The following is an 11373-nucleotide window of genomic DNA, read 5'->3' as shown; positions in this document are numbered from 1 at the left end:
TACTGCCCTCATGAGGCTGATTGATTAATCTGTCTCTTATACACATCTAGATGTGTATAAGAGACCACACACACACATATATATTACAGTATATATAATTATATAACAATAGTGGGATTAATAATAAGTAAACCGGGTACTGCTTATAAGATTTATAACAATATTTATTTACAATTCGTTTCGAAAAAAATAGAAATGTCAAATGAATTATTTTTAATTAGAATATTGATTAACTTCGTTCAGTGGAGAAAATGAAAGTCAACAATGGGCGGCTTACTTATCGCACGAGTACATTTCTATGGATGAATCAATAAACTGAATGAACAGTGACTCTGCTTGCGGCCGGGAAACACAATGTGTTTTTATATAATATATAGGCTACGTCTTCATGAAGTAATTGCATTACGTAGGAGGGTTTGAACAATATTCCTATTATAGCGTCACTATATAAAATAAGCGCTATATGTTATATACAAACCTCTTCTATAATATTGTTCTTCTGTAATAATGAGACTGCTGAACAAGAATTTCCATAGACAGTCTTGAGTCCGGACTTGAAGGCCTATTTGCAATAAAATCGCTTGTAAAATTACAAAAAATCCCTTCCTTGAATCACAGCCATTTATTCAGCAAATGAGGGGAAACTTTGTCACAGTTCCTATGAGTGATTCAATGCTTACGCGTCTGCTAGACTAAGGAAGCATTTGTTTTTTATTAGGTGCCCTTAAAAAATCGACGTGTTGAACTACACCGTTGACTGAGTGGTTTGCTGTTTGTTCCTTTAGCTTTGGCACACGCCCTCAGTTGATGAATCTTGTGATTTAGTTTCCACTAAAATAACTCAATATTTTACTCGTATACATAATTCAAAAGACTACTGCTAAATATTTTTCTTATAATTATTAATATTTTCAGCTTAGAAAACGAAGTGGGTTTAGTTATTATTACGTGTAACACAGAAGCGAATAGCCTCATCTTTCTGCGCATGTCCTGTTTCCATGGGATCGTTGACGCCTATGATAGATTTGTTGTAAAGGAAAAAAAAGTCAACATGCTTCGCAAAAAGTGAAGATTACATCCAAATTAGAGTCTTGTCGGTTAGCAATTTATAAATCCCAGGATGTCTATGACTCACACAGTACGTAAGCCTGTGGTAAACCCCACTAGGACTCATGATTATTTGTATGGTAAGTATGATCAACAACAAAATTCTAGCCCCAGACCCCCATTCAAGCCAGCTTCATCGGCATCAGCAGACTAACGCTCGCAGCGCGCGACGGAGGATATAGGGGTTAGGCCTAGGTGATTTTTTTTTTTTTTTTTTTTTTTTGCTTTTTTTTTTGCTCCTCTAAATGAGGATGTCATGACATTAGGCCCTAGACCTACTACTACTAGTCCCTAGGCCTAGCCTAGCCTAGTTTTTTAATTTAGGCCAGTTACTGTATAGGATCCTAGTACTTTTTTAAAAAGTTTTAATTTCACTGTTTTCAGGCCTAGGCCTATGCCTAGGCTATTTTACCTATACTGTTACTACTAGTAGAATTGGTAGATAATAAATAATAAACATCTTCATTACTACAGATACAGTACACACACTTTCCAGTGAACGAGATCATGCAAGGGCAACATTCAAGGCACACACGAATACAGATCGTGTTGTAAGTATCTTTTTCAGTTAACTTACACTACAGTACTACTACTATATTATTATTACTTCACTAATTCTATTACTGTAGTTGTTTTCCCAACCTAAAAACTATGCATTACTGGCTGAATATCCACAGAGAAAGAAAAATAATATCTGGTTTTTTATCATCACATTATGTATCAGCCTGTTCTATGCAAATATACTTTTCTGCATTTAAGGATTGTTGTCATAGAAATAGAGATGGGTAGTCTAGCCGATAAGCTCAAAACTCGCATGTTTAGTGCCAAGAGGAGGCAAAAGACCCAGATATGCTGCCCTACTTACACTGAAGCTGTAAAACCACAATATTTTTCATAATGAAAGTCTTGTATTTTATTTTACAGAAACGAGTGCCACAGTACAACACTATATTTAGTGAACTCCGCCATCACCCTCGGTTTACGATGCGCCTGGAATCCACAGATCCGGTGCCCAAATTCATATCTCGACAGTGGCGCGGCTATGCTGAACAAAATCGGGAGGCACTTATAAGATATACAACGTAAGGACACTTTAAAAAAATAAATAAATAAAAAATACAATTTTACAAAAGTACAGTAATTTGTCACCCTAATAGTGGAAATTTAAAAAAATAAAACAAAGGAGGATGCTGGTCTGTGCAAGCAATCAGAGGCCTCATTCTAAAGCTTTGTCCTCGCTATCAAATTTTCTGTTGTATGCCTATATATAGTCATGATGTGCCTATATATGATATGATGTGCCTAACATATTTTGGCATGACACATGTTTTTGTAAAATAAAATTTTATAGTCTGGAAGGTCTTTACATTAAATATTATTGATTAAATAAATTGTAGAATTTTTAGCTCCGATGAGGAGCTCTAGAAACACTCGGCTGATGGATTAATATACCGTTTTTAGATCTACTGTCTCTATTATACTGCCCTCATGAGGCTGATTGATTAATAGTTGATTGATTAATAGATCTTAATTTGATCTACTGCCTCCTATTATACTGCCCTCATGAGGAGCTCTAGAAACACTTGGCTGATATTAATATACCTTTTTTAGATCTACTGCCTCTATTATACTGTCCTCATGAGGCTGATTGATTAATAGTTGATTAATAGATCTTTATAGCTCTACTGCCTCTATTATACTGCCCTCATGAGGAGCTCTAGAAACACTTGTCTGATTGATTAATAGTTGGTGCATTGATAGATCTTGTTTAGCTCTATTATACTGCCCTCATCGGAGCTTTCAAGATTACGAGAACTTGTTTTTTTTTCTATATACAGTCAGTAGTTTTATTATTATTGTATATGTTATTGTTCTCCACAGGTTTAACTATGCCCCACACCTTCAAGTTCCTCCCAAGACTTTTGCTGATCCACAAGTGTCTGGCAGAAACCGCTATCGATATTTCCGTCGCCCGATTATTCCATTCCTTCAACAGGTTCCACCAGAAGTGATTTTGCAGCAATCTAGGTATGTTGAGCTCAGTAGAGGTTCGTCAACTGTTGAGTTGATTCCTCATTATTGTCACAGATATGGTTGTTATCTTTATTACTTTATCATCATTTTTGCCATCATTATCATAAACATATTTCATCATTATCACCATCATCATCATATTTATCATACTCATTACCACCATCATCTTTACCATTACCATCTTCACATAATCACATCACCATCATCATTATAGATCATCATCCCTATCTGTCATCGTCGTAATCATCACCATCAATTTTATTATCAGTATCTTTTATCATTATCACCATCATTTTATCATTTTCATCATCATCATCATCATCATCATCATCATATTTATTCTTGTCACCACCACCACCAACATCATATTTACCATAATCATTACCATCTTCACATTATCAACATCCACATCATCATTCATTGGCATCATCATAATCATCATCATCATCAACATTCATCATCATGACCATCATCATCATCATGATCGTCATCATCATCATCATCATCACATTAATTTCCTTTACATCCAACAGCAAGTACACTCACCTCTTACAGGGTGGAACGATGCTTTATAAACCAAGTCTCTTATTGAGGCTTAGGGAGTAGAGTTGTTTTTAGTTGTGAGAAAAAGTCCTGCTGACAGGAATTGAACCCAGGACCCTAAGCTATTCACATAAACAAAATTGATGCCACATTGAGTCACCATTATAATTCTTTAAAAAATATCTTGTATCTTGTATCCAATGATTGCAGTTTCTCCTAATTGTAGTACTGTACTTATTTTTTTCTCATGAAATAGAATGGATCCCCTTGGACATCATGAGCACATGCAAGAGAGGGCACCAACACCGCTCACGAGGACGGTTGAAATCCAAACAGATTATCGGGAGAGCGAGACTCAAACTGACCCATATACTCCCGAGTATGTTGTCCGACCAGGATCCCAACCAGAGCTGCTTACCCTGGCAACCTTATCATATGGTGAGCTTTACTAATTTGACCCATTTGTCATTCTACAAGATGGGCATCATCCTGGAAAAAAAATATGTGTGTATCATATGTATGCATATACACACACAAAACATGGATACACAGTACCAGAGATAAAAATTGATAAATATATATAATAAATATTGTTGGTTATTTATTATTAATATATCATCAGTATTGTTAATATTTCTATTGTTTTTTTTGTTCTCCCATGGAATTACATTATTCCTGAAGACTTCTAGGACCTTCCTGATTCATAAGAATCCCTGCCATGAATCCTATTCCTGAAGCTCATCTATCCTGGTCTCTATACCAATGTGCTCCAGTCTTTCCTTTAATTTCTTCGAGTGACCACTGTTTTTATTTTCCATCATTTTGTTTTTATTTTCCATCATTTTGTTTTTATTTTTCATCTTTTCTAGATCCTGATATTTTACAACTTTCTCCATTTCTTTCTTCTCGATGTGGCTATGGTGATTGTTGGTACAATTTTATTATTATTTATTATAAATGTTATTATTTTATAGGTCATGGTTTACCTGCTGGTCTAGCTGAAGTAGAAATGATTGAGAGAGCTCGTGCCAAGAGAGCTTGGGAGGAAACACTGCCACCATTGAATGATGTTAGCCAGCTGGAGAAAAGAAAGAGAATGATGGAGGAGATGGAGAGGAAAGAGTGGGCTCTAAGAGAGGAAGAAATCGAAAAGTGAGTCTACAATCTTATATTCTATTGAGCCATTCATATGTCCTGTTTGTGTGCATAAAGGATAGTTGTATATACACACATATATAACTTCAGAAGGAATTTTTTTTTTAAATGGGAGATCACCAAAGCATGAATTTCTAAAAAAAATGTTTTTAATAGATTACAGGAAGCCAGGTTAGAAATGCTGCAGAAGATCCTTAAGGAGAGAGAGGAAAACCACATGGAGTTGAATAGTAAACGACTGGACAAACTGTGGAGCAAAAAACAGAAGGAAAAGGAAAAGAAAGTGGCATGGATAAGAAAAGAACATATAAAAAGTAAGCATATTAAAAAAGGGCATGTTATATTTAGTGAACAAATTTGCAAGCTCTTTTTAAGCTCTGCCCAACCTCTCAAACGTTATGTGACAAACCTTAAACATTGTCTGTTTTCTTTTACTTTTCATATTTAAGTAAGTTATTAACATTCAAAACTTAAAAAAAAACCATAATTTCCTCACCAATTATCAGGCGAATATTAATACCACCATTCCTATATATTCTTTGCCATTTAATTCGTCTGGTAATCATGGATTTTTGTAGTAAATCAGAGAAAACTTAATTGTTTTAATCTACTCATTCCTCCTACTTTCCATCTCTATTGAATAATTAATTTCATTGGACCCCTCCTTATTACTGTTTACTTCTCTAAACTACAGCTATTCGGAGATTGACAGAGAAGCGTCGTAAAGTTGAAGGCAAACTGGAACGCCGGGATATCACTAAATCCTACGCAGAGTATGATTCTCAGGTGTATGCGCCGATGACGCGACTTGGTGTCTTCCTGGATAAGGGATCAGAACAGAATGTTGTGAAGAGTAAATATTTGACCACTTATCAAGGTAATGTTAATTGTCTATTGATATTAGTGCCAAGGATGGGGAGGGGGTGGCCATGACAAGGCTCTGACCCTGTATCCTGCTCTGCCATTTGGGTCCTGGCCGCTTTGCATCTCTTGGTGACACTTATATTAATTCATGTGGTAAATTACAATATGGTAATTATTCTTATTTTTGTTATATTTAGAATAAAATAATTAAGTTGTTTTTTTGAATTTAGTAAACAAGCTATAATTGTATTAGATTTGCCACAAGTCTCTAATTTATAGATTTTTATTAGGTAATCTCAGAGAGTGCCACCAGCATCGGTTTATGTCGGTTGTGTTTAATTTAGATGGATCCCAGAAAAAGTATACTATGGAAGGCCATGCAAATAAGTAATATGGAATGCCATTGGTGCCAAAATCGATTTATTTTTAAGCATTTTCACTGTTTAAGACAAAGTTTATGGACTGGAACCCAGTATCCTGTGATAAATATAAATATTGCTATTTTATACCATTTACTTTATCATACTAGTAAATAACTTATTTACATAGGTACATTTACACAATAACATAGTAAATTCTAATTTCTTAGGTCTTCTTGAACTTGAAAATTACCTTCCTGCTTATGTGACTCAACCCCGAGTGAAGGCACCACGACCAAAGAGCCAAGGGAAGACAGGCTTCATAAGGAGGGCTCAGCGAAAAGAGAAAGAATTAGATGAAGTTTACAAAGGTAGAGCAAACAAATAAATGTACTTAGTTCAGATCCAAGAGTGTCTAGGCACAGGATGGAAGTAATACATTCTATAAACCAAGGTCTCATGAGCCATAGGGAGTGAATTATGGTTATGACAGACTTGAACCCAGGACCCTGTAAACATCTTAAGCTATAGCCCCACTCCACAAACACCAATTCTATCAAACTACTAAACCCAGACAATGTCCACAAATAACTAGGTAAATATATAACAATTACACCACTACTGTACTTCAGAATCTACATTCCATTGAGAATTATTACAAAATAACATATATTTTATGTTTTCAGCCTGGTTCACGAGAGCCCTAGTATCCGGATCGGGAGCTAACCGTTAGCATTATCCGGATACCGCTAAAGGTTAGCAAGCGCTATCGGTTAGCAAGTTGAGCGCGTTTTTATCATCAACCAATCACACGTACCCATTTACAATTTCCAGTTTCTTATTGGCCATTGATTCGAGTATCATATTTTTGGTATCCGGATCGAGATCTTCTCGTATGGACGCACAGCAGTAACGGTTAGCAGGATCCGGATCCGGATCCTGCTAACCGTTAGCAGCCGTGTGAGGACATAGCCTATATCTAAGTTTAATTGAACATAATAAAAATACAAAATTCTTTACTATACATATCTATATGCAATGGCTCTGTGGTTACAAAAAAACTAAGAAACTACTATGATCTTTCTAACCTAAGAAAATGTATGTTGATTTATTTCATGTTATTCTCAAATAGGAATTAAAGCTGCCAAGAATAAAGGCCAAGAGGCGGCTAAGCCACTGCGCTTCTTACAGAAGATTGAGAAACCAATTCCAAGGCCACCAACACCCACGGTTGACATACCTGACCAGCAGGAAGAGGAGAAAGAGTTAGCCATCATCTTTCTCCAGCAGGTCATTCGTGGCCGTGCTGTCCAGAATATGGTAAGACATTCAAGCTGTCCTATGTAGCGAATTTACACCATACAAACTCGTCCCCATGCAAACGTTCCCCCTGATAGTAGTCTCCACTGAAAAGTTTCCTCTTGACTAGAATTGATCACTTCCAATTTTTAAGTTCATGATCTTCTTGTGGCAATTAACTAATGGCATAGGAATTTGTCAGGTTTATATTAGATTAATAATGCATTGTTTTTTGCTTTAGATGTTTGAAGGGAAGGAGAAACGACAAGAACTTATCAATGAACTCCGCAGTACACATGCCCTCCAGGAGGCTGAACAGCAGATAAACAAGGAGGAAAAGCAGGTGACGTTGAACCTGCAAAGACAGCGCAAGCTTTATGATCAGAAGGTACTGTATGTATGGAGCTGATGGTGAATAGTTACATTGTATCATTTAGCCAGGAATGCTGTTCATGTGATGTTTCACTACAAAGGCGAGACAGCGATATAAAGCTATCATAAGCTGAAGCAGTACAATCATTTAGAGTGTTATGATGTATATATTTTTGTCTGGATGTTTGTTGTTAATTCAATATTTGCTTTTTATAGGAGTCATACATTGATGAAGCTCTGTCTGGTCTTGAGGGAGCAAGCATTGGTGACACCCTGGACTTCCTCAGCAAGGAATTGGTCCGCCTACAAGAAGAGCGTCGCATCCACGCTTTCGCCATGCTTGCCGAGCGCCAGAGGCGTATCAGAGAAGCAGAGGAGTCCGGCAGGCGACAAGTTGAAGAACGGAGGAGACGAGAGGAGGATGAAATCTTTAAGCAAGTGATCAAGGTGCACCAGAAGTCGGTGGATACGTACCTGGAGGACATCATCATGGGTTCCGTTGAGCAGACTGCATCGAAACAAGCACGGCAGGAGATCCAGGTGATGGCAGACCAGATTAATCAGGTGGCTTATGAAATGGAAGACAGGTAAAGTTATGAAAACAGATGATTACAGTGAAAAAGAGGGTGGGCTCTGGAAGTGAGGGTGGGGGTGTGAAGTGAGAGTGGGCTTTTAAAGTGAGGGTGGGGTGTGGGCAGTGGTTGGAAGACAGATGTGGTTGGAAAAAAATGAAACAGTAAAGTGTTTTTAAATATAGCAGATTTTTTTTTGTTTTATTTTCTTAGGTTTTGACACTTCTGAAACATGCATTATAAAATTTAAATTTTTTTTTAAAATATTATGTCATTTTATTCCTTATACCACTCATATTATTTAGTTGATGTTTTCTTGATTTATTGTCTAATTTTGTGGTACTTCATTGGCCAACAGACGGACTTCTCTAGATTCTGAAGAGATAGTAGCAGAGCTGGTTCACTCATTCTTGCTTCCTGAGGTTCAGAAACTTACAATCAGGGAAAAAAGTAAGTTCTGTGTAATATGATATCTTGACTTTTTATGTGGCAGGTGTGTTAGTTACAGGTGTACAATTTGAGCCTCAACATGTATCGCCATGAGCATTATATCATACCTTGGAGTTATAATTATCAAAATAATTAAAAATCCATGGTTGTACCATCAGTGTGAGCCAATACCAAAATGATGACAAACCGACAGAAATTATTCGGACTAGATACAGGTTTGCTTACTTTGATAGTTGAACAACAGGGGTGGAAGAATCCACATCCGGGAGATGTGTTTGAATGACTGAGGTTTCTTAACACATCTGACTTCCGGGGGTGACAATTAATAATACAATTTATACAATTAATAAAAACATGCAAATATTGTGAATTTGCGAGAGATTGGTTATTTTCCGTGAGATTCTTGCTTGCTTGAGGGAGAATCCCGCAGCTTGTAGGAAACTTGGGACCCCTGAAACAAACTCTGAAGTTGGTGATACACCACAATGGCTCGCATTGCCTTCTTTGGAATTCGTTCTGTATTATCTTACATTATGTGCATTCTTTGTCAGTGTTATAAGCACCTCTCCTTCTAAGTACAGCATGGTAGCTGAATATGGATTTTATCAGAGTATCTATTTAAACTTATCGGTGAAACCAATAATTGGTTTTTGTTTTTCAATACACTACTGTACAACTGTGTTGCGATTTTTTGCAGTTAAACAGACTCAGCGTAAGCATTTACTGGCTGCTCATAATACCATTCACAAGGAAGGAGAGGAAGTGATCAGCCAATACCCAAGTAGACGGAAACCGTCTAGACAAACACCATCATCTGCCAGAAGCTCTCCCAAGCCTGGTGATGCTAAGACTCCAGGGGGCAGCAGACCTGCCTCTGCTAGTGGAAGACCACCTAGTGCAGGTTCATCAAGAAAGTCTAGCAAGGGATCTCGCAAAGGTATGACAACCATAAGGTCAATTCTTGTTCAAATCATTATTAGGGCTCTATTGTAGAATACTTATTCACATCCTTACTAGTTACTTTATAAGTAATACACAGATTTGTGTAAGAGTATTGAAATATAAAATTTATAAGAATTATTGCTACAGATTATAATTTCATTTTGATATATTTTTATCTTTATCGTATCATAATTTCTTTTTATATATAGCTAATATTTTATTTATCTATTGACCATTGATGAAAATTAATAATTAATGTTAAATTAGTTTGATTCACTTTTACTTAGGATCAGCAACTGAACACCAGTCTCCAGCACCGGTTGCACCATCATCTTCAAGGCCCGGAAGTGCATCTCGCAACTCACCGATTCTAGATCGTGTAGCATCTGGCCAATCAGGTGCAAGGAGAGGTTCAGGCTCATCAACAAAAAGTGGTCGAGCTGAATCACCCAAGGTATTGCACATTAAAATATTGTACTTCTTATATCTACACTTATAAAATTATAAATAATAATAATGATAATGTTACATTTATATAATTTAACATAATTCCAGAGCTTCTTTACATAAACAGAAAAGAGAGAATTAAAAGTGAGAATGAATGAAGAAAAAACTAAATCAAGAAATGACCTATAAAAATTAGACTAAGACATTTTATTTCTATTCCACAAGTCTCAGGCCACATCAAACACAGTGCAATAAGAAATTGAGTGCCCACCATCAAAACTCAAAACACCACTCAATACAGGCGTGCAATTACACACTCCTCAAACTTTCACTTTCTGTTAGATTCACGGACAGAGATGCGGCCAAAGGTCATTGAATTTGCTTAAAAGGCACAAATGATTGAGACGATGAAGTTCATAAAAACATTTTTTTTAGTATTACTGATGCCTATCTAATCCTGTATAGATTAACTAGTGCAATTATATTTGACCTATAACATCATTCCATCATTATTCTAATATCTTCATTTCTAGCTTCAGTATTTCCATTATTTTTACCCATCCCATTCCAGGCTTCATCTTTGTATTCCTAGCTGTATCATTCAATGTTTGTATAAAGAGCCTGAAATTCATTACTAAAGAGATTTATCTTGCTGTACCATAATATTTCTTGACTTAACTTCTTAATCATATTACATTCTCTGGTTTCTTCTGTCTAGCATTCTTCCTCCACTAAGAACTAGAACAGTGTGGTATGTGAAATCAAACTCAGTGTTGCATGCAATATTATGTTAATGTCTTGTCATAACAAAATACTAGTTTTTTTTAATGTAACCATCATCATAATGCATATTTTTCTAATATTAATATTCAAATCATTTAAAACAATAAAGATGTGATAAACACTAATGAGAAAGCAATGGAAAGACTGCTCTTTCTTCACTATATGCATTTTTACAAATCAAATAAAGATTTGTTATCATTTTAACAAGTTTATTTTTCTAATCACTGTTTAGCTTGTATTTTTACTATCAGCAATTTTTAAACAAATGCATCAAAGGTGTGTGCATTTTGTGTATCTTGTAATTCAGTAATATTGTTTTAATCTGCAATTATTTTTTTCAAAGCTACTTTGTGAATATGCTTAACTTGTAATGCATGCTCTTTATTATCATGAAGGCAGATGCAGGGCCGGCGGAACATTTTTTAAAGTGGGGGGGGGCACTAGCA

The 11373-nt window shown here is 36.0% G+C and overlaps 2 protein-coding genes across 3 annotated transcripts in view; one reads left to right on the top strand and one right to left on the bottom strand.

Annotated features, from left to right (window-relative positions):
• LOC117118736 overlaps positions 1–943 on the bottom strand; it is a 3094-nt gene extending 2151 nt beyond the window's left edge. Inside the window, exon 1 of the mRNA XM_033263418.1 lies at positions 479–943. The gene's annotated coding sequence lies outside the window, so the exon portion shown is untranslated. The remainder of the gene's footprint in view (positions 1–478) is intronic.
• A 63-nt stretch (positions 944–1006) lies between these two features.
• LOC117118680 (cilia- and flagella-associated protein 91-like) overlaps positions 1007–11373 on the top strand; it is a 12215-nt gene continuing 1848 nt past the window's right edge. Inside the window, exons 1-16 of one of the 2 annotated variants that reach the window (XM_033263353.1) lie at positions 1007–1187; positions 1582–1658; positions 2032–2189; positions 2989–3135; positions 3941–4122; positions 4659–4836; positions 4996–5153; positions 5534–5716; positions 6293–6433; positions 7195–7382; positions 7603–7749; positions 7950–8320; positions 8664–8755; positions 9453–9692; positions 9985–10151; positions 10863–10895. In XM_033263353.1, the coding sequence (XP_033119244.1) occupies positions 1121–1187; positions 1582–1658; positions 2032–2189; positions 2989–3135; positions 3941–4122; positions 4659–4836; positions 4996–5153; positions 5534–5716; positions 6293–6433; positions 7195–7382; positions 7603–7749; positions 7950–8320; positions 8664–8755; positions 9453–9692; positions 9985–10151; positions 10863–10886 (2520 nt within the window). In that variant the 5' untranslated portion in view covers positions 1007–1120 and the 3' untranslated portion in view covers positions 10887–10895. The remainder of the gene's footprint in view (positions 1188–1581; positions 1659–2031; positions 2190–2988; positions 3136–3940; positions 4123–4658; positions 4837–4995; positions 5154–5533; positions 5717–6292; positions 6434–7194; positions 7383–7602; positions 7750–7949; positions 8321–8663; positions 8756–9452; positions 9693–9984; positions 10152–10862; positions 10896–11373) is intronic. The other variant, XM_033263349.1, reaches the window with a different exon arrangement.

The sequence above is a fragment of the Anneissia japonica genome, unplaced genomic scaffold (assembly GCF_011630105.1).
Source record: "Anneissia japonica isolate Jap-2015-1 unplaced genomic scaffold, ASM1163010v1 scaffold7370_len818893_cov191, whole genome shotgun sequence".
NCBI classification, from domain to species: domain Eukaryota; kingdom Metazoa; phylum Echinodermata; class Crinoidea; order Comatulida; family Comatulidae; genus Anneissia; species Anneissia japonica.
The sequence above is the reverse complement of the archived record's forward strand: the minus strand, read 5'-3'. Positions and strand labels throughout refer to the sequence as shown.